This window comes from Berghia stephanieae, chromosome 5 (genome assembly GCF_034508935.2).
Source record: "Berghia stephanieae isolate SIO BIC M18660-M18661 chromosome 5, UCSD_Bste_1.3, whole genome shotgun sequence".
NCBI classification, from domain to species: Eukaryota; Metazoa; Mollusca; class Gastropoda; order Nudibranchia; family Aeolidiidae; genus Berghia; species Berghia stephanieae.
In genome coordinates, this window is record NC_088364.1 from 81330236 (window position 1) to 81357719 (window position 27484).

Genomic DNA, 27484 nt, shown 5'->3' on the forward strand with positions numbered 1-27484 from the left:
AAAAAATCCTCCGACCTCGAGCTAACCCTAATAGAAAAAAAAAACACGGAGGACTGCCTTCACAATACTTCACAACAAAGTGGCGGCGGAAAACCTAAATAATGGTCGTATTAAGAAAGTTTAAACATTCACTAACCTACCAAGGTTTGTTATAGAGGTTTTTTTTAATGCTACTATATATTGACAAAATGAATAAATAAACGCAAGACAAAAGATCAAAGAAATGCTAGCACGATGAGCTTTCGGATGGCCTCCCAGAAATTCTTGGAATAATCACAAGATGGGAGAGGCAAATTTGTGATTAGATATAAATGGTTGGCCCATTTATACATTTAATTTTAAGTCAGGGCCTGGGAGGCCTACCGAAAGCTCCTACATCCCCAGCCTTCTTTCAATTTGTATTTTCAGCGTTGATCTTTTGTCATGTGTTCATTTATTCAATTTGTAATCATATAAAACTAATAGAAGCATTTTAATAACTCTAGAACAAACCTTGATAGATTTGTGAAATTTTAAAGTTTCCTAATTTGACCATTGTTTTGATTCTCGGCCGCCATTTGGATTTGTGAAGTATTGAAAGGTAGTGCAAAGCAGTCCGAGGGTATTTTTTTTTTCTATTAGGGTTAGTCATAAGTCTAAGCAAAGGTGCTAGGGTGTTTGTTTTTCCTATTACTATTAGGGCTAGATAAAGGTACTTTTTTTCTCGGGTTAGTTGAGAGAATATTATTTGAGTTGTTTCCCATTGTATGAGCTTTCGGTAGGCCTCCCTTAATTCATAATAGCAGTCTAAGCAGACAATTGAAAAAGGTTTTTGATCTTGCGACAGTGTCTATGGCCGGTCGGTAACCGGTAAATCAAAATCAAAATCGGGTGAGCCACAAGGCCGGTAAATAAATCAAAATCAAAATCGGGTGAGCCACAAGGTCAGTATGCCTAAATTAAATAAATCTTCTTACAGTTACAGTACAGTTACTTACTACACTACTACGCTCCTCCCACTCACTGTAATCGTGTCCAACATAACATTGTAACGAAAGAGAAACAACGACCGTCGGTCAATCTAATGAACAAGTGCAGCAAGCACAGCAGACGAAAAATAATATTTACCAAGTTTGGAGACCTCCAAATATGCAAGAATGTGGACCACTCGTGATTTCGTGAATATTATAATGATATTTTTTTTATCTAAAGATGATCAATTTACCTGAAAAGAATAACCATCCACTTTTAAAACTGTAAATCGAACTAAGTGTATGAGTGTATGGTGAGATACAAAGCTTTCAAATTGTCAAATTGGTTTATTGTTGCAGAGAGGGACATGGAATCGAAGGGAGGTCACTGTTGTTGAAAAAATACACCATATGGGAAATTTTGCCCAGTATAAGAAAAGTTCTAACTCAAAAAGTTAGTTGCTTAATTTTAATCTTTAAGCTTTCGACACTAGTATATAGTGAATTTATGCAACCTATCAACTGTATCTATTAGAACTCGTGTCATAAAAGAAGCAGGAATTAAATTAAATACCATGACCAAGTTACCCATAGTAGAAAATTATGATTTCTAAAAAGCTCCATATGTCATTTGAAGAAAAATGTTATTATATCAATGAATTTGATAAACAACAAATGTGATGGGAGTTAAAATACTCTGCCTTTGCTGTCATTTAGTCAGCTTTTTTTTTTTCAAGATCTGAAACCTCACTCCCTAGTTTGGCTTTCTTTACACCTCTAAATCCGCAAATTAATCCTCCTCTCTCTCTCTCTCTCTCTCTCTCTCTCTCTCTCTCTCTCTCTCTCTCTCTCTCTCTCTCTCTCTCTCTCTCTCTCTCTCTCTCTCTCTCTCTCTCTCTCTCTCTCTCTCTCTCTCTCTCTCTCTCTTTTTATAATCATTTCAACCTTCTCCCCGGTGACGAAAGCGACCATCTCTACACCTCAATTTATACCACACTTCCCTTATTCCCAGATACACTGCCAACTAATGCCCACTTCCCATTGACTCCGATTGACCTGAGAGTCATCTTAAAATTTGGCGGTTGTTGCAGTATTATTGTAGTATACCGCCACGGTAGGAATATTGATGGTAGGGATGGTGATGTGGTGGTTGTTGTAGTAGTAGTGGTGGTAGGGATGGTGATGTGGTGGTTGCTGTAGTAGTGGCGGTAGGGATGATGATGTGGTGGTTGTTGTAGTAGTGGTGGTAGGGATGGTGATGTGGTTGTTGTTGTAGTAGTGATGGTTTGTTTTTGTTTTTAAGGGTTTTACGGCGCATGCAACACATTTAAGTTATATCAGCGCCAGTGAAAAGGAAGACAATGGGATAGTAAAAAGTTCTAGAATTACAATTAAAGCACCCAAGAAAAAGTAAGACAAAGGGGAACTGAGAACAAATAGGGATCAGATGTAGATTCCAAGAGCATACCACCAATGTACTTAGTTTGAAATCACCTACAACTCTCATCCAGACACAAGCACAAAATCCAACAAAGAGGAATACACTCAAATGCTTACATTATACTTTCAAAATAAAAATAATAATACATAACAGAGAGATGATTTACAAGGAAAAAAATATCATCTCCAAAAACAATAACTATGCATTTGACTGTTTCCCTCCCAGCTAGGACTCCGGCCAGAGCCAGGACAAAACCAAGTAATCTCATTCCAAGACAAAGACAGAAAGCATGTTGGAAAACAGATATAAGGGGATAGAAGACATAGTATGTACCTCCCTGCCCGCTATGGGAGGTCAGGATCCCCACCCAGGTGATGGTAGGGATGGTGATGTGATGGTTGTTGCAGTAGCGGTGGTAAGGATGGTGATGCGATGGTTGTTGCAGTAGTGGTGGTAGGGATGGTGATGTGGTGGTTGTTGTAGTAGTAGTGGTGGTAGGGATGGTGATGCGATGGTTGTTGTAGTGGTGGTGGTAGGGATGGTGATGTGGTGATGGTTGTAGTAGCGGTGGTAGGGATGATGATATGGTGGTTGTTGTAGTCGTGGTGGTAGGTATGGTGATGTGGTGGTTGTTGTACTAATGGTGGTAGGGGTGGTGATGTGATGTAGGGCTGATAATGTGATGGTGGTTGTATAAGTGATGGTGGTGAAGATGATGTGGTGGTTGTAGTAGTGGTGGTAGTGATGATGTGCTGGTTTTGTAATGGTGGCGTTAAGATCATTATCATCATCACTACCGCATGTTCATCATCACCGTATCATCATTATTACCACCGCCACCATATCACCATTACAACTACAACCACCACGACTACTACTACAATCACCATTACATCTACAACCACCACCACCACTATATCACAATACACTACTACAACCAGCATATACTATCATCACTATCACTATCACTACTATCACCACTACTCTGGCATGGCAGTTTGTTGCATTGCAAAAATCACTGATTTGCATTGCGGCCGCAAAATCTGCAATTTTTTTTCAAAATTTTGCAAATTTTCGAGATTTTGCAAAGAAAAAAACAAACAAAAAAAAAAAACAACAAAAAACAATAATAATTATTATTTAAAATGGAAAAAAAAAACATAATAGTAAATTTTTTTAAAAGGCAAAAAAAAAAAAAAAAAACACACACACACACACAAAAAAACACGAAATTTTTTTTTTGAAGTTTAAATTGATAGCTCGTGTAGAACAAAAGAACGTGAAAGATAATTAATCAAGAGTAGTTTCTTTTTTACTATCCCATTTTCTTCTCTTTTTTTTTACTGGCGCTGATATGACCTTACATTTGTTGCAAGCGCCGTGAAACCCATAAAAACAAATACCTTTCTCTTTCACTTTCATTAAATAAGTATGGGTTTTTAGGAAAATCAACCGCACACTTTTGCAAATTTTTCTATTTTTAGCTTGCTTGCAAAATTTGGGATTTTTTTGTGTGCAAAAAACCGCCGTGTCAAGACTACTACAACCACCACTACATCATCCCTACTACTACAACCACCACCTTCACCACATCATCACCACTACCACCAACACTCGTTCCAATTTTCTTTAACCAAATCTCTATAAACATAACATGGAAATGGATAGTTGAGAGAAATATTAATATGGATAGGGAGAGAGATTGAGAGAGAGAGAGGGGGGGGGAGGGGGGGAGGGGGGGGAAGAGAGAAAGAGAGAGAGGAGGGGGGGGAGGAAGAGAGAGAGAGAGAGAGGGGAGGGGGGGGGACGAGAGAAAGAGAGAGAGGAGGGGGGGGGGAGAGAGAGAGAGAGAGAGAGAGAGAGAGATTTATTTTATTTTCTGCCCAATCCTCTTCCCTTTCCATTATCGTCACTACTCATTCATCCAAGCCTTCCTGGTCTTGTGTGACATTTTAACATTTGGCGTCTATCTCGTGCGGCTATGTGGTCTAGTGGTATGACACTCGCTTTCGGATCAGTAGGTCCCGAGTTCGATATGTTAAATGTTGCTGTTGATTAGGGACCCCTTGTAAAGCGCTTTGAGTTTTGAGCACATTAAGTGGATATTGCGCTATATAAAAGCTCGTTTTTTGAGGTTTTTTAACTGTCTTTGCCAATGTCATACAAATGGGAGTGTCATCCAAATTCATCAGCACAAGCATAGGTGTCAAAAAAAGAGATGAAGTCAATTTTAGCGCGGGTCAATCCTTTCGCGGCCTGGGCGCTTATTGATTCAAATAGGTCTTGTTGTTAAGGGTTTTACAGCACTTGCAAAACATTTAGGTCATTTCAGCGTCTGAAAAAGGAAGAAAATGGGATAGTAAAAAGTTCTAGAATTACAATTAAAGCATCCACGAAAAGGTAAGTCAAAGGGGAATTGATTGTTTGTTTTGTTTTTAAGGGTTTAACGGCGCTTGCAACACATTTAGGTTATATCAGCGCTAGTAAAAAGGAAGAAAATGGGATAGTAAAAAGTTCTAGAATTACAATTAAAGCACCCAAGAAAAAGCAAGACAGGGGAACTGGGAACAAATAGGGATCAGATGTAGATTCCAAGAGCATACCACCAATGCACCTAGTTTGAGATCACCTATAAGTCTCATCCAGACACAAGCACAAAATCCAACAAAGAGGAATACACTCAAATGCCTACATTATACATTAAAAATAACAAAAAATACATAAGAGATGATTTACAAGGAAAAAATATATCATCTCCCAAAACAATAACTATGCATTTGACTGTTTCCCTCCCAGCCAAATACTCCGGCCAGGGTCAGGACAAAACCAAGTAATCTCATACCAAGACAAAAGACAGAAAGCAAATTGGAAAACAGTTATAAGGGGATAGAAGACATGGTAAGAACTCCCTGCCCACTTCGGAGGTTGGGAACCCCACCCCCCGTGACCCATGATAGTGCTAATGACAATTTATAATCTCAGCGCCAGTTTTGAAAGATTAAGATCTACTCAGCACTGCACCAAGAGGACTACTAAAAAAGGTAAAGAAGTCTATCAACAACTAAATCTATCCATATAAGTTGAGAAGTTCAACAAAGCACAGAATTCCAGCCAAGAGAGGAACACACAAAACTGATTATAAAAAAAATTACTATCACAAGATGATTCCATGGAAGAAAAAAAAACAAACAATTTTTCTTCTTTTAAGTGACCTCCCCGCCACCATGGCTATGACAAGGACAGAAAGCAACCCGAAGAGTAAGGGCAAGGATAAGCGATAAAGGGGGGCAGTGAAACAACCTCCCCCAACAGTGATCAAGGGGTGCCACATAGAGAAATAACATATAAAAGGAAAACTGACTGGGTATATCTGCCTTTTACCCCCTGCCCCCCAACCTCATCAGCAGAGGGTTCCAAACTTGAGACCCAAGGAAAAGAAAAGACGTTGGAGGGGAGAGGGTGGGGGGTGGGGGGGGGGGGGGGGGGGGGCAAAAGGATAAATAAGAAACAGCAAGAACAGACTGGGAATTGTTCAAAGGCAATGAAAAAGTTTTAAAAAAACACACAAAATTTTGAAGACACTTTAATGAAATTCTTTGGAGATAAATAAAAAATAAATTATAAACAACTAAGCAATACTTTAATAATCGATATGGGTCAGGGAAGTAACCTGAGAAATATCCTACTAAAACAAACAAAGGCTCAGATATATGACATAGAAATACATTACAATTACAAATTATTTGTAAAATCTCCCCCAACCCAAAATCATTAACAGACAAATGTGGTTGCAACATCTTAATATGTTCTTATTCAGAGACAAGTAAACCAAGTCTCTGATTTGTGAATTAAAACGAGCTCTCAATGTTTTAAAAAGTATCTCCTTCCTTCCCGAATTGAAAATAGTGTTTATTAACTGTACAAATATGATATTTGATTAGAGTGTGTGTCGGTCAGTCCAGATAAATTGTCGCAGCAGGGCAGGATTGCAGAGGAACGCCAGGAGTTGAGACCAGTGTTTTGAGGCACCAGTCTGCTCAGAGTTGTTTAATATTAATCAACTACTCCTCAACAATTTTTTCCTCAACTTTCACCAAAAATTCAATGGTTTCTTCACTGAAATTGTTTTCCTGATAGTGCAACTCATCAGTATCAATACCTGAAAATAAAGAAAGGACAAAAATAATTGAAGTACGTGTGTGACTTTTGTATTGATGTTTTGATGCCCATTTTATGCTCATGATTGTTTTGATATTTTGGTTGAATTGGACTTGAAGCATTATTGTTACCTGGGCAAACAATGACCTTTTTTTCTATTTATTTTTTTTTAAAGCGCTTTGCGGTTTTGACGAAAGGCGCTATAGAAATATGCTTATTATCATAATTATTACATAGTTTAATTTTTTATTACATGAAAACCAATATATCAGGGAAAACTCGGACAAATCTTTTTTATAATTGCTTTCCAAATGCTATCTTTTCAATCACTTGACAATAATTTGAGTCTTAACTACAGTAATAATTGTTCCAGCATATGCTCTGAAACAGTTGAGCAAGTGGTTCGTGTTAAAATCAGAAGGAAAAAAAAAAAGAAAAGAAAAATCTTCTCCAATCACAATCTTGGGCATTCATCAATATTGTAAACAAAATATCAAATGAGTATCTTTATTTTTGTTTCGTCATTCTGTTGTTTTAAAAAACAAAATTTATGGGAGGTGGGGTGGGTGTGTTTTCTCGTTTAATTGGTTTCTTTGTTTGTGGTTATTTTTCTTCCCCCCTTTCTCAAAGAATCAAATTGCCACTAAACCTCGGCAAAAATGAAATGTTTTTGTTTACCGACAACTGAGTTCTTAGCAAGAGATAATTGAATCTGCCAAGAAAAACAAAATAGTAAATAGGATAGTAAACTTAATCCCCTTGGACTGTCATCTGTGGGCTTTATAGGTGCTGGTGTTTTCATTTCTGTTTTTTTTTGTTTTTGTTTTTAAGGGTTTTACGGCGCTTGCAACACATTGAGGTCATATCAGCGCCAGTAAAAAGGGAAAAAATGGGATAGTAAAAAGTTCAAGAATTACAATTAAAGCATCCAAGAATAAGGCAGACAAAGGGGAATTGGTTCGAAAGGGAACAGATGTAGATTCCAAGAGCACACCATCAGTGTACTTAAATAGAGATCACCTAAAAGTCTCATCCAGACCCAAGCACAGGTCCCCACTAAGAGGAATACACTCAAATGTTAACAAATCATATATAATACATAAATAAAACATAATAGAGTACATAACAGAGATTTACAAGGAAAACAATATCATCTCCCAAAACTAACTATACATTTGACTGTTTCCCTCCCAGCCAAGGTATCTGGCCAGGGCCAGGACAAAACCAAGTAATCTCATTCCAAGACAAAGACAGAAAGCATGCTGGATTGGAAAACAGACATAGGGGGATAGAAGACATAGTATGTACCTCCCTGCCCGCTATGGGAGGTCAGGATCCCCACCCAGTTTTCATTTCTCATAAACCTAAAATTTCAATGACAACAATTTATCCCCCATGTGATGATGACAATAGGTTGTGAAAACATGGTTTATGGGGAAGCTACCACCACAGTATTATCTTTAATAAAACCACTTTGACTTGATAGAATTGTGCCACATGACATAGGGACAAGTCAGTAGTGCTGGGTTGAGGCTCAGATATAGATACTCATCAATTCTCATTCGGCCCATCAACTAAATTAAATCACCTTTATTAAAAATAAGAAAGCTCCCCTCCCTTTCAGAAAAAAAATATACAGAGGCAAATCTTTTAATTTTGAAGGGTGGAAGGAATGAGTCTAGTGATTTGGCCTTGAGCACATCCAAATTAAAAAGAAAAATGATCAGCTGATTGTTTCTTGTGCAACACACCTTTCTCCGGCTTTCAAAATAAATTGCTTCACTACTCACGGGACACACAGCTCAGGACCAAAACCACTGTAGGTAAAGGACTTCTAGTTCGACCCTGTTTTTTTTTTTTTACTGTGGTTTAATCCTAGTGCATTTCTCAACAATACCTACCAGTGAAGTGCTACCATCTCCCTCCCCTTTCCCTTCAAATGACAAGTCATTACACTTTTGGCTCAAAAATTCACAACCACTTCCTCCCAATCCTACATCGTGAATCAGAAAACCTTATCGAGTCAGAAGTGCAAAAGCATCATAATACACACGACCCCACTATAAAACTAACCATTTCTGAGTTCAAGACGCCTTTGTTTACTTGCAGCATAAGCTTCATTTTGTTTGGCTCTGTACTCTTTGAAGTCTTTCATCAGCTTGCGCCGTTTATCCATCAGATCCTATAAAAAGAGTATAAAATGAAATATGAATCCTCAAACAATACATAATACAGCCACATCAATTCAATATATATAATATATTGTTTATTTTTGTTTTTAAGGGTTTTACGGCGCTTGCAACACATTTAGTTATATCAGCGTCAATAAAAATGAAGAAAATGGGATAGTAAAAAGTTCTAGAATTACAATTACAGCACCCAAGAAAAAGTAAGACATAGGGGAACTGGGAACAAATAGGGATCAATGTAGATTCCAAGAGCATACCACAAATGTAATTAGTTTGAGATCACAAAATCCAACAAAGAGGAATACACTCAAATGCTTACATTATAAATTCAAAATAACAAATATAATAATACATAACAGAGAGATGATTTACAAGGAAAAAAATATCATCTCCCAAAACAATAACTATGCATTTGACTGTTTCCCTCCCAGCTAGGGTATCCAGCCAGGGCTAATACAAAACCAAGACAAAGACAGAAAGCATGTTGGAAAACAGACATAGGGGGATAGAAGACACAGTATGTACCTCCCTGCCCACTATGGGAGGTCAGGAACCCCGCCCAGTCAGAGCAGCTAGGTGGCTCCCTGAATAAAGAAAGATGAATAAATTACCTTTGATGCAGTCATCTTCCTTTGGCTGTCTTCCTTCTCAAATCGGGCAGACCACGTCTTGAAATTCTTGGTGACTTCCTGTGATAAAAGAAAAGCACATATCACATAGTGAATCAAAAGTCACAAAATTTAAGCATAGATTGCGTTAAAAAAATTAAAAAAAAAAAAAAAAAAAAAACACAAACCTACAATGTATAATTGTTACCATATGAAACTGCCACAATAAGACTACAATGTTTTGTGATATTGACCAGGTTGACATCCACATGCTTTCCCAGGTTAAAAAATGTGTGTGGTGATCTGGCAAATCCCGTCGGAAATAGGAAAAATTTGAATCCCATATTTCATATTTCAAAAGTGGCACCATTTTTACGCAGTCATTCTACTGACTCAATGATAGCTTGTATTCTTGCTCGCTGATGTGTATTCAAAAGAGCAATTAATGACAAAAAGGACGATGTGACATAACGGGGTTTGGTAATAATTTCAGTTCTCAGTGCTGATTTGAAATTCTTTACCACAGAGGCAGATTAAAGGTCAATTGTGAAGGTATTTGCGCATTAATAGAGCTATTTTTAAAAAAAATAATTTTAAAAACAAAAACTTTAAGCTTCAAATTGTAAAACCCTTTCGTGAGAATGTAGTTGAAAATCATGTAGATAACGATTTTTCACCTTTATTCACTCATATCTTAAAACTAGCTTGTGCAACATCCAATGGGTTTTGCCAAATCAGCAAACCACATTACAAAGTACTGTTCTGAACAGAAGATCAAACAGCAACATTCAACTAACTCCTCTTTCACTTCAAAATATTCCTGAAAATATTACTTTACCTGTATCTTATTTTCACTTAGAAGTGATTTAGGCCTGGGACGCCACTGCAATTGACAGAACTTTTCCAGAGGCTGCTTGTGCTGCAACAATCCTTGGAAGTTCCAGAGCCAATACCCATTGTCAACCTGTGAACAAAAAATAAAATTAATTTAAAAAACCTGGACAAGTGAAGAGAGCACCACATGACATTTAATTAAAACTCAGTCCACAATACAACAACTATTCTATTTTTAATAAATAATGAGGCTATGAGACCTAAAAAATCTATATCACAATCTAAACAGAATAATTTTTTGCAGTCTCTAAATATTTTTTTAAAACATTGTTCTGAATACCAGGATATTCTTATGCTTTAACATGATACAAAACAAAATATTTTTAAAATAATTCATTTTATTATTGTTTGCACATTTATGTATTTTTATGCTTTTAAGGGTTTTATGGCGCCAGCAAAACATTTAGGTCATATCAGTGCCAGTAAAAAGGAAGAAAATGGGATGCTAAAAAAGTTATAGAATGACAATTAAAGCACCCAAGAAAAGTGAGACAAAGGGGAATTAGTTTAAAAAAAGGGGACGTGTAGATTCCAAGAGCACACTATCAGTGTACTTGGTTTGAGATTACCTAAATGTCTCACCCAGACACAAGCACAGGTCCCAACTAAGAGGATCACACTCAAATGTTTACAAATCATATATGTTAAGAATTACAAACAAACAAACAAACAAAAAAAAACAGTACATCAGAGAGAGATGATTTACAAAGAAAAAATATCATCTCCCAAAACAATAACTATACATTCGACTGCATTGTAACCATCAACCCAATTCTAATATATCAATTCCCAAATAATCATCTTATCTTAGTAAGTGACAACAAAAAATGTTGTTTCCTCTGTGAATGCAGACTAGCCAACTACAACCATAACATGACTTCTTTTTTTTCTTAGTCCACATCAGAACAAAGCACACTTCATATTTTCAAGGATATAATGTTTTCATTCTAAGAACTATGATGCAATAGCTAATTCAACAACAATATATGCATAACCCACCTTGTGTCCCCACCAACTGACAGCAGAAACTACAAAACGTCCTGTAGGATCCCATTCAACATCAGTTGCCATAAAATGCTCTGTTTGTGTCATCACAGTCATGTCTTCCGTATCAATGAATTCAAGGATACCATTCAAACTGGGCAATAGAAAACAAATTTAAAATGGCATGAGTGATTTAAAAACATTAACTGTTTTTATGAAGTATAATCACTTAAAATTCGCAAAGAAACAACTGACCACTGCACTAGATCTGTGCCGGGATAGACTTCTAAGTGTAATGAATCGGCCAATATAAATTGAAAATATGTCTTCATGACAATCGCATTGAAGCTTTTATATATTCTACTTTTTCATTGTTTTGTTTTATTAAGATGTTTTTGTTTTTTTTTGTTTTTTTTTTTAAAGGGTTTTACGGCGCTTGCAACACATTAAGGTCATATCAGCGCCAGTAAAAAGGAAGAAAATGGGATAGTAAAAAGTTCTAGAATTACAATTTAAGCACAAAAGAAAAGGTCAGACAAAGGGGAATTGGTTCAAATAGGGAACAGATGTAGATTCCAAGAGCACACCATCAAAGTACTTAGTTTGAGATCACCTAAAAGTCTCATCCAGACACAAGCACAGGTCCCAACTAAGAGGAATACACTCAAATGTTTACCAATCCTATAATATAATATGTAAACTAAACATAATACAATGCATAACAGAGAGATGATTTACAAGGAAAAAAATATCATCTCCCAAAACATTAACTATACATTCGACTGTTTCCCTCTCAGCCAAGGACTCCGACCAATGTCAGGACAAAACCAAGCAATCTCATTCCAAGACAAAGACAGAAAGCAATTGGAAAACAGATTAGAGGGGATTGAAGACACAGCAAGTACCTCCCTGCCCGCTATGGAAGGTAGGAACCCCACCCAGATTGAGATGTCAGTCATTGGAATTTATGATTGGAAAGCAATAATCAAATACATTATACAATATTACCACACCCGTCGGTCATTAAAGTGACACACAGTGACATTCATGTATAGGCAAGATTGTAAACATAATCCTTATGGACAAGGTTCTATTCACGCTTACTTAGTGCCATATACCTTAACCCTCTCCTTACCATCTGCAGCAAAATCGCCACATGTTACGACACAATATACATTTTTCTTATTAGGATTTATTCTGTACATCACAAACTTTGAAGAATGATCCTTGTTTAATTAATAAGAACATAAAGTTGTTTTGTAGAGGGCTTGTTTGAGATTTAAAAATCTATTTTTCTGCTGGGTAAGCCTGCCATTTTTGGAAAATACTGAAAAGGATCGGTAAGGAAAGAGTTACAAGTGGAAATTTATGTTGCATAATTTTAGCGAATCATACAAAACTAAATTTCCATTTCACACAGGCATGTATTAGCACCCCTGCAGTATCCATGACTCTCTACAGCCAGGTCCTCATTTAGACCGGAAATGAGTGGAAATATGTAAAGTGCCACACCCAAGGAGAGATAATCAAAATTAACATGCCTGTAACTGCTCTCTTACTGAAAAATATCACCAGACAAAAAAAAATAAAAATAGCTAAAATCCAAGATTTGAAAGAAATTCAACCTCACTAATTAAGGGCTGTTATCATTTGAAAAATCTCTGTGTCAGAAAAGAAAGATCTCTCATAATAATCAGACGAGAGGTGTCTTGGGTTTTCATCATCCACAGACCCAATGAATGTCACTAACAAAGCAATTACCTCCTCAAACCAGCAAGAACGATAAACTGTCCATTGGGACTCCAGAATAAATGATTTGCTGTCTTGTTTTCAAAAGTTTCTGTAAAAGAAAAGGATAGTCATAAATATATTTCACCAGTCTGAACAAAGTATTATTAATAAAAAATAATGCTATTAGTAATAAAGAATATTAAAAAATCACAGACCACATGAGTCCTATGTCTAACCTTCCAATACCAGTACTTATAGCCTATATTGGGGGGACATTACAAAAGAACTGAGTCAGAAAATCTATTTATTGTCAGTCAACTTTTAAAAATTCAGTCGAGAGGTGTCAACAGTTTTCATCATCCTCAATTCAATACATGTGTCCTTATGAATTGTAAAACATGAACACATCTTTCATCATAGAATAAAAAAAACCCTGATCTCTGTTAATCCAGACGGTCTACATTTTTACACACACACACACACACACACACACACACACATCTGTACACAAATTTCCTTTGGGATGAATAAAAGTATATATTGAGACATTACAAAAGAACTGAGTCAGAAAATTTATTTATTGTCAATCAATTTTTTTTAAATTCAGTCGAGAGGTGTCAACAGTTTTCATCATCCTCAATTCAATACATGTGTCCTTATGAATTGTAAAACATGAAATGGAACACATCTTTTATCATAGAATTTTTTTTTAAAAACAAAAAAACCCTGATCCCTGTTAATCTAGACTGTCTATATTTTTACACACACACACACAGATCTGTACACAAATTTACTTTGGGATGAATAAAAGTATTAATATTTTATTTTTTATTAAAAAGCATTATAGAAAGGAAAGGCACAAGGTGGGAGAAGAAACCCTAACAGCAGACCTATCAATATTCTCAAAACTTAAAAACTGTAAAGAACAAAATCCCCACAAAAAGTACATTTAACTTTTTCAAAATTGCAAACACTATCATTTGCAGCTTTTCTCATTGAGACATTTAGACATTGTCATTCTCATTTTGTTATAGAAATGATTGCTTTATATTAAAAGAGTGCAAGCTATTCCAAAGCTTGGCTTCAGAGATTGACAAGGGCTAAAAAGAGCTGTTTTACGAGACTATGACTAAAAAGGTATAGGGACAAAAACTGTGGTATTATGTTGTGTCAGAAAACAATAAATATCTTTCAAACCAATGAAAATTCAGATGAGAGGTGTCATGGTTTTCATCATACACAACTAAATTAAAGTAAATGGAATAATGGAATCAGAAATTAAAAAAAAAAAAAAAAAGAAAACAATAAGTGACTGTTATATGTCCACTATATAAAAGGATGTCAAAGAAAATGAGAACAAAGAAAAGAAACTAAAAAAAACCACGAAACATGAAAATTGTCACGTTGGGTTTTTCCTTTATCAATGCACAAAACATTTATCGATAAGGACAAAATCAAATAAAAACATGATATACTCATTTCATCTGAATGTTTGTTTTTTTTTTGTTTTTAAGGATTTTACGGCGCTTGCAACACATTAAGGTCATATCAGCGCCAGTAAAAAGGAAGAAAATGGGATAGTAAAAAGTTCTAGAATTACAATTAAAGCACAAAAGAAAAGGTGAGACAAAGGGGGAATTGGTTCAAATAGGGAACAGATGTAGATTCCAAGAGCACACCATCAAAGTACCTAGTTTGAGATCACCTAAAAGTCCATCCAGACACAAGGAGAGGCCCCAACTGAGAGGAATACACTCAAATGTTTACAAATTATATAATATAACATGCAAACTAAACATAATACAATGCATAACAGAGAGATGATTTACAAGGAAAAAAATATCACTTCCCAAAACAATAACTTTGCATTTGACTGTTTCCCTCCCAGCCAGGACTCTGACCATGGCCAGGTAAAAAACCAAGTAATCTCATTCCAAGACAAAGACAGAAAGCATGTTGGAAAACAGACATAGGGGGATAGAAGACACAGTATGTACCCCCCTGCCCGCTATGGGAGGTCAGGATCCCCACCCAGTCATTTGAATGCATAACAGCATAAAAGGATCTTTTGGTAAAAGGAATCGAACAGATCTAATACTTGAGAAATTCAAAACTCATGAAAAGCATTAAACTACTCACTTATCAGTTCAACTTTTCCATGAGGCTGCACATTGTAGAAACTAACATTTATTTTTGGGTTGCCGCCACTGATGAAGGCAAATTTGTTGCCATTGGGTTCCCACGCAAATGCGAGTATATGGTCTGTAATTTAAAAAGACAATCAATAGCTAAATTACAAAGCAAAAAAATAGCAAAGTAATGGTACAATTATCATTTGAATTCAGAACTGCCACAAATAAATAAAAATAATGGGGGAAAAACAAGATAATGAAGTCAAGGAGAAATTTGTGAACAAATTAACTATTGTAACTGACTAACAACTGATTTATGTTCATTTGACAACTATTGACAAGTGTCTCAGCCAGATTACTATTTAACTCACTCAACCCGAACACCGACTATATCCGTAGTTTACCCGAGTTACTTTTACCCCATGCCTATTTATTACATTTTTCTGAGAGAAATTATAGGTGTAGTATCAGAGCTAATGTTTTTAGTTTTTGCATGTTAATGGTAGTTGAATAAAACACCCTATGTAAGTGCTTATTTTTAATACATTTTTTCCAATTTTGAAAAGTAGCAAAAATCTCTAGGATTGAGTGAGGTAATATGCTAACATTCTTCTGGTGAAACCCATCATTGTGTTATCCGTAACTTAAAATTTGTTGTTTTTTTTTAAAAACACCCAATGATGAATTTATGCAAGCAAGACCAATAAGTGATCTATACAAATCTGATAAAAAAGGAAACAAGATTGAATTGGGACTAGAGAGCTAAACATATTTCATAAGTTTATGACTTGAATCATCCATATCTACTGGTTTTAATTGTTTATTTTGTCTTGAATAAAATAAATCTCATCTTGTGATGAAGAAAGTGAACTAAACTAACATACCTTTAACTTCAACCTTATCGACAGGGATCTGCTTTTCTCTGATACGGAATATTTCAAAGTTGAAATAAATACCCTGTTGAAAAGAAGAAGAAAAAAAACATATCAATTGAAAATCAAAATTTAACACATAATTTCAATTTAACAACACATCTCTAAATAATATAGAAAAAAAAAGTATGAAAGAAATATGACAAGAAATTCAAGTACTTACACTGTATTTGATCAATTCCTTGTCATCAACCCTCTTGGACTTGTAACGATCCACCTTGACACACAAGTAGTCTCCGTTTTTCTGCCAATGCATCTTGCAATCAAAAACGTTGAAGAGGTTCCTCATGCACAATTCATTCCTACTTGGCATTTCAATCATTGTCACACGAGCAGGTGTATTAGACTGTTCAGACACCCAGTAAGCTAATTTATGCTCAGTGGGTGACCATGAAAAATCTCTGAGGAATGTAGATGTGTACAATGAGTCAAAAGATAAAAATGGAAACATTTGCAATATAATTCCAAAAATCTAACTAAAATTTTAAAAATTTAGTGCAGAGGTCAGTTCTGAACACACTTGTACCAACAAGGCAATAAGCAGTCAATGATTAACAGACCAGCACTTTGGCAAGACTTTTACTTACAATAAGAAATATGAGCCAACAAAAAAACTGAAATTGGCAGGGCTATAAATGTCAAAGATAAGTAAGATTAACTCACCGAACAGCAACAACTTTGAGACTTTTCTTGTCATGCAATCCAAAAGACTGGAGGAAAATGGGAAAAATAAATTAAAAGATTATCATGAACCAAAAAATTATCCATTATAATTAGAAACTTATTATTCAAATTCAACATCAGAAAATTAAATGGCCTGATGTTCATGATACATAACAAAATGAAAGATCAAAGTTCATAAAAAGAGAACAGGGACTCGACTCAATATTTTCTGAAAACAATGAAAAAATTTCAATTTACAAGAAAAATAAAATATAGGATGCTTTCCCTGTGGCATTGGGACTATTTGCAACACTGAAAAAGGAATCTTTCGCAGGCGATTCACACAAAAACATTCACTCCGACATTTTTAGAAAATAATTTTTCAAAATAGGATAAAATAAAATGTATAACCAAGCAGACTGTATCCAATCAAATTTCTTTTGCCTCTTAATCAGTCCAACCACCAAGTAAGAAGAGGATCAATCCCCAATAACATTCATCTATATTTTCCTTACTCATCTAATCTGAAGACTGCAGCACGAAGCTTACAAAAACAGAGTTAGTTTAGGAAAGGAACAAGCCTTGTATATGCTTAACTCTCCTTACTGAACATTTTCAGATTTCTCGAAATGTCAACCCATCCAATATAAAAATAGATTTTTAAAAATAAATACATCCTATACATAATGTTATTCAGCAAAACAAGCTGTATAACAAAAGCACTAAGTTATAACTATAACAAACAAAAATCTCATCAAATTTTGTTATGTGCAATAGAAATCCGATTGAAAAAATGTCGGTTATGTCATAATGAATGTGACAATTTTCCCATAACTATCTTATCAAAATAATCCAAACACCTCCCTTCTCATACATTGAAAAGGAAACAAAAGTTGAAAATTTAAAAACTTACCGGGGTCTCATATATGCTAATTGCATCTTCTGCCAGCCTGGCGAAATAGCTTCCATCAAAGCTCCACCTGAATTGGAAATTGACACCAAATGAGAAAAAGAACTCCAATCCAATCATAATCAATTTACAATGCAACAAGTAATCATCTCTCACACAAACGTTACCAGTGACAAAGAAACATGCAATCCCAAAAGAGATAATTTCTTGCTCAAACTTTTACTTAATTATTTTTTCATAGGGACATTAATTTAGAATATACCTTAAAAATCGAATACGAGTGGATAGGTGTATTTTCTTACTTTAAAATTCATGAGCATTTTCCTGATATTTTCAAGGTACCTTCCATGAAAATTGAAAGGTTTATGTTAACATGGTAAAACAAGAAATTAATTATGCTTTCAAATAAGCACTAAGCAAAATCTGAAAACAAGAGCCAATTTTCTGGTATCTATAACTTACTTAAATATAGGCCATGTACTACTGCTTTCACAATGGAAACCCCTTTTTTTCGTTCCTGAACGTATATCCCAAATAATGATAGCTTGGGGATCTTCTAAATTGTCTTGCAAAGGACTGAAAGTTACCAAGTACCTGTACAGAAAGAGGGGGAAATAAATATAGTTAAATTTACTATGGATAGGAAAAAATTGCATAAAAAATAATAAATTAAAAAAAAACCAACATTAAAGTAAGGAGGAAAAAAGGAATAACAGAAAAGATTCACGAGACAATCATCTTCACCAAGACTGCTGATCATATAGGTCTGAAATAAACATGAGGCAGTGCCAAAAGGTCAAATGAAATGTTCTGATCAGTTTCTTTGTATAAAAATAACAAGTGACTCAAAAACGGGAATTAAAAGAATAGCAGGAATAGCTTCAAACAGTTGATACAAATATATGCATTCTGAAGTCAAGTGTAAACTACTTTTTACGTTAATACACATACCGCTTTGTTAAAGACAAAAGTTTTGCGCCTCTCTTGTCTGTATCCCTAATTTTGACTGCATTACCAGTCAGTCCGTACTCAATTAACATCCTATTATTACTATAATCATATATGCTAGTTCTTTGTCATTGCTTTAGTATAAATAATAAAGCGCTCCTATAAAAACAATATTGTTGATGGGTTTTTTTTACTAAGTAACCATAAGCTTCAAGTAAACAATAAAAACTGATAAAAATATAAGGAAAAGGTTGATACTCTGTCGTCATTGTTTCAATACTCCACCTATTCTTTTGGTGCTAGACCTCCCGTATTATGGATTGATATTCATTATTCAATCGAGAAGATGCTAATAAAAACCAAATCCTCCCTATATTCTTCAAAATAACTCAACAAAGATGTCTTTTGGTGTAGACACAGCCTTATATATACCTAATTCTTTTAAAAAATTAATTTTGACAACCCATTATCTTTTAAAAAGGGGTAAACAGTACTAAATCAAGTAGAGCAAAAGTTATATCACTGAAAATTTACTTTCACCTGTCAACACTTCTTAATCCTTGGAAGTTTTAACAAAACACACACAAACATTTGACAAACCAATCCACAGGATGACAGTTGGATCAGAGTTGAATTAAAATCCTCATGTTCATCAGCTGAACGAAAGTCTTAATTTGCCTCATCCTCTCCAACGTGTATGAGTATAAAATCTTTTTATATTTAAAAAAAAATAAAAAATTACATGATAAAATACGACTTGAAATTTAATTCAATTGAGCACGGAGTGAAATTAATTTTTCTTAAATAAAATAAAGAATAATTGAAGACATCTTACTTTTCACAAGGTGAGAAATCAATAAGCTGAACGCCTGGATGACTGAAGCGCATAATCTGTGAGAATTTAGGTCCTCCCCAGAGAGCAATACCTTTTTGATGGAATGTGGCCAAATAAGTTCCTTGAGGCGACCATCTGATGTAAGTTTCAGTCCATCGCTAAAAAAAATAATAAAAAATTGTATCATTACAAATGTTTTATTATTTCATAACACCCCCCCCCCCCCCCCCCCCCAAAATGAAAATTCAAGTCATAATATAACAAACAACAGCAAAACAAATCAACAAAACATATCTATAGGAATAAGAGGAGTAGCTAAATATGAATTAAAACTATACAAAATATAACTCACAGCTCTCTCCTCAATACTTGAGGGGTCAGGTGTGTTCAGGAAAATAGCAGTTTTTTCACCTTCGGCATAAATGACACTGAACTGATCATAGCACTCTCTATTCTGTAGCCAGTCTCTTAGATTTCCCTGCAAAATATAAGGTAAACAACATCATTTTAAAAGAAGACTGTAAAATGTGGATAAAAAGAAAAAAAATCTTGGAATGAAATAAGCCATCAACATCATTCAAAAAATGGAGTCATTTATAAGTAGGTCCCGATAGCTCAGTTGGTAGACCACTCGCTTCACAATCAAAGGGATCGGGATCAATCCCAGGTGCAGTCAAGATTTTTCTCTGAATCCCCCTGTCCACCCAGCAGTGATTGGGTAGCTGTGTCTGTTAGGCCTGGTAAAGAGTACTTTGCATTAGTCTAGCGTCCTACCCAAGGGGTAGCAAGCAATTGTTATTGTCGGTTTTACCCTATAGAAACTGGGATAAACTCCCACTCCTTGGGCCTAACGGCTCTGAAGGACTACTTTTTAAAAAAATATATATGTAAACAAAATCTAATGATAAGAGGGGGGGGGGGGGGGGGGGGGGGAAATATATAATAAAGACAAAACTAGTACTAGTAATTAACTCCTGTACAGAAGAGAAAAAAGGACATCAGATAAGGGGGGATTGAAAACCCTACCAGTATGACATAACTTTTAGGTGAAAATTTTATTTTCTACATACGCTTCTTCCAGTAATAGTATGGTTGTTTTGCCTTTTTTTTAAAAGGGTTTTACGGCGCTTGCAACACATTGAGGTCATATCAGCACCAGTAAAAAGGAAGAAAATGGGATAATGGGAAGTCAAGAACCCCACCCAGTAATAGTATGGTTCTGCACAAAAGGAACAATCCGATGTTATCTTTCAAACACCGCAAATGTTTATGTCTCAGATCAATTCCTATTGCTTGTTTTTTAAAGAGTTTTACAGCGCATATGACACAATTTAAAACACACAAGTTAAAGTAAGACAAAGGGAAATTGTTCAAATAGGGAACAGATGTAGATTCCAGGAGCATAATATTATTGCACTAAGTTTCTTCTTCTTCTAGGTTCCATGCCTGGTCCAGGCTTCGGATACTGCATGAATTATCTCTCTCCATTCCTCCCTGTCTCTTGCTTTTTCAAACAGCTCTTGGATTGTTAGGTTGGTGAAGCACTAAGTTTAAGATCACCTAAAAGTCTTATCCAGCACAGGATCCCATTAAGAGGAATACACTCAAATGTTTACAAACCATTATTAATATGTTCAAAACAAAAAGTCATAACATAACAGAGAGATGATTTACAAGGACAACAATATCATCCCCTAAAACTAACACTATACATTTGACTGTCTCCCTCTAAGCCAAGGACTGGGACAAAACCAAGTGACGCCATTCCAAGACAGAGGCAGAAAGCAACTCAGAAAACATATAAGGGGAAGTGAACACCACCCAGAGGTAATTTTCTTGCAAAGATGAAACAATATATGCATTCATTCTCCTGTCTAGAATTTTCTGCTCATTTTGATATTGAATAAAGGATCTCAAAATTACACCAAATATATACAAGAGATCTAATTCCACCTCCTACAACAGGTTAACTTCCAAAGAATAACTCACCAGGTCTTGATAAGACTTTTTGGCGGGTGGCTTCCATTTTTCAGGTATTTTCATGTATCTGGAGAATTGTAAGAAAACAACTGTTATAAATGAAAAGGAAAAACAATTTGTGCCCAGACGATATTTAATAATTAGTGAAAGCAAAACAACACCGGTATTGACAAAAAATTAAATTCTGACCAATTATTTAAGTTTTCTTGTTTGAAATTTTTACAAATGCCTACAAAAAAATATTATACCACAGTCTGAAAATACAATAGCTGTGGTTCACACATGTATAATGTGAGACAGCAAACGTGTTATTTGATGCTACCACATATAATAATAATAATAATAATAATAATAATAATAATAATAATAATATTAATAATAATAATAATAATAAATTATGGTGTACTGTTTTATAGTGCTCCAAATTTCACTCTAAAGCACACACAACACAATTCAAACCATCTACTAAAATAAAAACAAATAGGTTTTAAACGAATGCTTAAAAATAGACAAAAATTATTTTTTACTAATGCTATGTGGACCAATAAAAATCTCATCGCAAACTTATTTCCATAAGACATTGTATAACTATTTTTAAAATTAATTTAAACAAACACATCAATTTGACTTTAAGATAAAATCGGGCAAGAAAGATACAAATGCTCATTGAAATCCAAACAATGCAAATACCAATACTCACTTTTCAAAATCAGAAAAATGATTGACTTTGAAAATATGCTGTTTGTCAAGTTTATACCCATTCGTCAATTTAACAGCTTCTTGGGCATTTTGGGTCGATGAAAATTCCAGAAACATATACCTGTAAAACGAATTAAACGGTCATGATTCCAATATAAAAAACTGAAATACTAAATACTAATCCACATAAATCCGTAAATTAATAGGATTCTCTTTTAAAATAAAAACCTATATGGATATACTAACCAAGGCTGCCAGGAAGGTTTTTTAAAAATTCACTCCAACCAGCCATGGCGTTGCTTGGACGCTGACTTAATTTCAGAAATTACAATGAAAACTGAATTTAGAGGTGAGGTATCATCAAAGGCCCCACCCATCCTCGAAATATACCCATTCACTTCCCCCTGCGGTGCCTCATGACTTTTCCACGATCATTGAGGACCAAGAGAAAATTGAAAATTTTTTTATTACTATTGACAATAGGGAAAAAATTGGGACTCGGACTCTCATGTTGCTATAAGTGGGGTGCACTGTATTTAACAACTTTGCAGATCAAAATAAAAAACTTCACTCTGATTGGCCACCCTGTTAAAATGGCAAGCTATATAATTGACACATTCACCAATGCCCTGCCAGTCCCAGAGAACTTTCAAATGCTAAATTGCCTATGATCAAAGCATGAGGGCTGTAGATAGCTTTATATATCAGATCTTTTTTTTTGTTGTTGATAAAGTATTGACATTTAACTGATATCCAACCTTAAATACCAAAAGTGTATAAGAGAATTTTATACATACCCTTTGGTGCTCCCGTCTTCATCAACAGGGTAAAATGTGTTGACAACGTTTCCAAATTTGGAGAAAAGTTTCTTGATAACATTTTTCAATTTGTCAATACGTTCTGCTCCAACCTTAGGGATACAGTCAACTATTATCACAGAATCAACACTGTCAGTTGCCTTGGGTTTCTTACGAAGAATATCTTCAAGGAGAACTGAAATAAGATAGGTATGCCATGTTAGCAAAGTTTACAATAATATTAAGAGATCTGTCATGCATGAATACCAGTAGAAGGGGAGGACGAAAAGAGGAGGACCTAAGACAACATATAGTACAAAAATGTTACTGGTGAGCTTGAATGTACATCCCACATTTGGAAAGTCATCTTGATACACCAGCAATGATGTGACACCATTCCATTCCCATTCTGCTAAATTGAGCAGAGCAAGTGAGCAAAATTTAGCGGTGACATACATACACAAAAACATTGAATTTATCAAATAATGATTATGAAGAAAAGGGGGAGAGGGAAGAGAGAGAAAGAGAGAGAGGGGAGAGAGGGAGAAAGAGAGAGAGGGGAGAGAGGGAGAAAGAGAGAGAGAGAGAGAGAGAGAGAGAGAGAGAGAGAGAGAGAGAGAGAGAGAGAGAGAGAGAGAGATGGAAGGAAAGAGGGAGAGAGGTGGAAGGAAAGAGGGAGAGAGGGAGAGAGAGAGAGAGAACATGTAACTGGCGAGCTTGAATGTATATCTCTATAAAGAACAACATCTTGATACACCAGTATCAATATTGCACCATTCCTTGTCCATCCCATAAATCATTCAGGAGGATTTAAACCGGTTGGTGCCAGCAAATAATATATTGTCAGAAGGAAAGGGATAAGAATAAAGAAAATATCATTATCAAATGTCTTTTTCCAAATATATGTAAACCTTGTCTCAGTCATTGGTAGGGTGGAATGTTTCATCATAGTGATGTCAAGAGTAGCAAATATTAACAGCATCATTGACAAGATAGGTATTTTCATAGTTGTTTAAAATGCAGGCATTACGAATTCAATTCATCAGTTGGGACATGAAATATTTACCACTTTATTATAATAGACTCAGCTGCCTACCAACCTTTCGGAATTATCAGTGTGCTTCTGTCAAAAAAAAAAATCTGCCAATATTACAGAGAAATCTTGTGATACTTCAAAATGTCACAATTATTGAGATTATATTTTTCTGTTAAGAATCTGGGATCTATTGACTTTCTAACCAATGTCGAGTGCATTATACCCATAACTTGACTTAAGAAAGCTTGGATTTTTCAGAAAAATACTTTTCTTTTTTTTATTTCCTTCCCATCATTTAAGTAGGTACTTTGGTAAATGTCCGTTTGGCACTCCAGCAGTGAGCTGATAAATGGCCTAGTAGCCATGACCCGATATTTTGGACTTTTTAAGTGATGGGTCTCAGTAAAAGTTCCATAGATTTTTTGTTTCTGGGTGGATTTTAATGATTTATGTCTTAGTCTTATTTTCTTCGGGAGGAATTACCCTGTCGTTTGGTGTTTATGTTTAAATCAATGCCAATTCAGTATATCTTTTTATCGTGGATAGCTAGGGTATAATTTAGCTTTGGATAATTAAAAAATTAGAAATTTATAAATCAAAATTCCAGTGACGGCACATGATTTAGGCTGCCGCTATTCGGACTCTAGTCTGAATAGTCTCCCAAGGCTATTCGGACTCAAACTCCAATGCTCATGTGCAATCACAAAGTTATTCATGCTCAAGTCTTAATATCCTAGTCTCCCGTGGCAATTTAGATGTTTTTGTTTTAATATTTCAGTTTATTGTAATTTTAATTGACAATTCCATAAAATGGATGCAAATGTTAATGATGATAAAAGTATCGTTACTTCTATTATATTTGGCGAGAAAGACAAAATCATCAATCAATTGGAAGTCCATTAGAAATTAAAAAGAAACGGGTTAAAACCCTTCAAAAGGAACAAAAGTCTGTCAAAGTAACTGGTTGAAAGGAAAAGATTTTCTGACACAACAATCCTTCTGAAGTCCGAAGTAGGGATATCAATCAGCTGAGTCAAGACGTATGAGCAAAACAGAATTTTCTCTGAACTCTTCTTCTGCTCACACTCTTTGCCCAATGCCCGTACTGTGCCTTTCAGCATATCACACCAAGAAGAAATGCCTCTAATTTAAGAAAAAATATAAAAACCCTTTGCCTTTGCTATCAATGTCAATGAGTATCAAAATGAAAATGGCCTAAATTTTGTTTGTTATTGTTACAAATAGCACTACAAAATCCAGGGTCAGACAGCACGTGGAATCATGAAAAATCATAGCCCAGTGCAGAGTCATCATTCCAAATTGACATGCATCTTCCCCCCGTGACAAATATGATAATCATTGTAGAAACAGAGCCATCTGGACTTTTTTTTTCCAAACTCCAACCAATCGACAAGAGTAGAGTAACAACCGGCATGTCATGTAGCATATAGTTCCTCCTAACACATGGGGTGGGGAAAAGGACAATCGAATTCAGGAGTCTCACGAGGAAGATTATTTGAACCCGTATTGAAATTCAACGCCAAGTGACCAGTGACAATGCAACGATCATCATCTTATTCTTATGTCAGTGCCGGTACCGGTACCAACTCATTACCAGATGGCAGATGGATCATTAGCGCGTCTTACAACTTATCTTGAGATATGAATCGATTATACCTTCATCGGTTATATCATCAATGAAGTCTTCGGAGTCACTGAAATTAGGTTCTTGTTCCTCAATAATTTCTTCTTCTTCATTTTGCGATTCACTTTGTCTTTGCCTTCTCCCCTCTGAATCTGCCCTGCCGGCCGCCATGTTGGTTTACACCCGCGTGTGACGGCGAGATTCCGCTCCGTGATCTATAGCCTATGAAAGGAAGTTACGAAGCGCATGGTTTTGACACATAACTCCGCATGTTAAACGAGTAGAAGATTACAACTGAGATGCATAACCGACGAACTACAGTGGTCACCGCCTAATAACCCTCTTCTTGGGTGACAACTACTGGGTCATAAGCCGGAGTGGGTAATTAATTAGGCGAAGACATCGAGATTGGCGAAATAGCACCGAAAAAGTGACAAGAAAAAAATAAAATCCTGAATAAGCTTCCTGCTCTATTTTCAACAGCATAGCAAACAACAAGTGCTAGTTTTGTCTTATTTTTCCTCCCTTAAGGGGATTCCATTGGTTTAGGCTACGCCCGAAACTAAGAACACAATCTATACCCGACCATTTGATAGCCAATCATTTGTAAGACTTATTGTGAATTCATAAATGAATTGCAAATCATGTGTGATAAACTCGAAGAGAGGTACAGTACTATACTAAAACTGCACAGGTAACAATGTGTGAAAGGGTTAAGCAGTCTAAGTAAATTTGTTTGTATTGCATATTGTGCAATGTCGTTTCATGGTCGACTTTATGGTATTCTAAACTGCCAGAAGCGGTAGGCCGCTACAAGTACGTATCTAACAAAAATGAATATAGCAGCTTTTTTTTTAAGAAGAAGAAGAAGGAGGAGGAGGAGGAGAAGAAGAAGAAGAAGAAAAGGAGGAATAGAATTAGCACCGTGGCTTATCACGTGGTAAATTGTGTTTTTTTTTTTTTTTTTCTTAGCTGTTATATTCATTTTTGTTCAATCCTTCTTACGGCCATTTTGTTGTAAACAATGAAATGCGTGTCTGTTAATGAAATTCCGTTTCAAATTATTGTTTCTATTGCATGACATCATCGATTAATTCCAACTTGCCTTATCTGGCATGGATTTCAAAATCGCATAAAACCACTGATTTGCATTGCGGCCGCACAATCTGCATTTATTTTTTTTCAAATTTTCGAGATTTTACAAAGAAAAAAAAAAAAGAAAAAACCGAAAAAACAATCATAATATTTTTTAAGGCATTAAAAAAAAAAAAAAAGAAAAGAAAAAAAGACGAGTTTTTTTTTCCCCTTTTAACTTGATAGCGTCTGTAGAACGATTAATCAAGAGTAGTTTCCTTTTTACTATCCCACTTTCTTCTTTTTTACTGGCGTTGATATGACCTTACATTATTTCAAACGCCGTGAAACCATTAAAAACAAATAAATACATTTCTCTTTCATGTACTAATTACATATAGATTTTATGAAAATTAATCGCAAATTTTAGCTAAATTTTTGCAAATTTTTGCAAATTTTGCTGTTTTTAGCTTGCAAAATTTGGGATTTTATTTTAAAAAAAAAAAAAACAAAAAAAAAAAACGCCATGTCAGCCTTATGTCTTTGTCTTGGAATGAGATTACTTCGTTCTATTCTGGCCGGTGTCCTTACTGGCAGGGAAACGGTCAAATGTATAGTTCACGTGTCTTGGTAGATGATATTTATTTCCCTTGTAAATAATCTCTGGGTGTGTACTGTTTGTATCGAATATTATAGCGGTCTTTCGAGGGTTTGGATTTATTAAATAATGAGTTATCTTTTATCGCGGCAAATAACTCACGAGCTTACGAGTGGGTTATTTTGCGATAAAAATATGAATTTAATAAACCCAAATCTGTGAAAGAATATCTTTAGTCCACCCTTCAAAGTGATTTAATTAGATATTCCATAATTGTTTT

The 27484-nt window shown here is 35.2% G+C and overlaps 2 protein-coding genes across 3 annotated transcripts in view; both read right to left on the reverse strand.

Moving 5' to 3' along the window:
* LOC144973701 (set1/Ash2 histone methyltransferase complex subunit ASH2-like) overlaps nucleotides 1-1359 on the reverse strand; it is a 119135-nt gene extending 117776 nt beyond the window's left edge. The window contains exon 1 of one of the 2 annotated variants that reach the window (XM_078916515.1): nucleotides 1205-1359. The gene's annotated coding sequence lies outside the window, so the exon portion shown is untranslated. Of the gene's footprint in view, nucleotides 1-1107 lie in introns of both variants that reach the window. The other variant, XM_078916516.1, reaches the window with a different exon arrangement.
* A 4599-nt stretch (nucleotides 1360-5958) lies between these two features.
* Nucleotides 5959-25758, reverse strand: LOC144973698 (eukaryotic translation initiation factor 3 subunit B-like). Its single transcript, XM_078916498.1, has 18 exons — nucleotides 25565-25758; nucleotides 22852-23047; nucleotides 22056-22175; nucleotides 21365-21422; nucleotides 19728-19853; nucleotides 19376-19533; nucleotides 18055-18186; nucleotides 17596-17662; nucleotides 16683-16729; nucleotides 16183-16420; nucleotides 15972-16044; nucleotides 15095-15217; nucleotides 12986-13064; nucleotides 11240-11378; nucleotides 10185-10310; nucleotides 9350-9427; nucleotides 8623-8731; nucleotides 5959-6550 (listed from the first exon to the last, which is right to left on the reverse strand). The coding sequence occupies exons 1-18, from the start codon at nucleotides 25701-25703 to the stop codon at nucleotides 6453-6455; spliced, it is 2106 nt and encodes a 701-aa protein (XP_078772624.1). The 5' UTR covers nucleotides 25704-25758; the 3' UTR covers nucleotides 5959-6452.
* Between the last annotated feature and the right edge of the window lie 1726 nt (nucleotides 25759-27484).

Bases quoted from the DNA above. Each gene is read 5' to 3' on its own strand.
- LOC144973698 (XM_078916498.1), bottom strand. From the start codon at position 25,703: ATGGCGGCCGGCAGGGCAGATTCAGAGGGGAGAAGGCAAAGACAAAGT. The intron at 11,379-12,985 runs GTAATTGCTTTG...TCTATTGCCCAG, and splicing joins GTTCTTGCTGGTTTGAGGAG to TTTGAATGGTATCCTTGAAT. The intron at 6,551-8,622 runs GTTAGTTTTATA...CTTTATTTTCAG, and splicing joins GCGTCTTGAACTCAGAAATG to GTATTGATACTGATGAGTTG.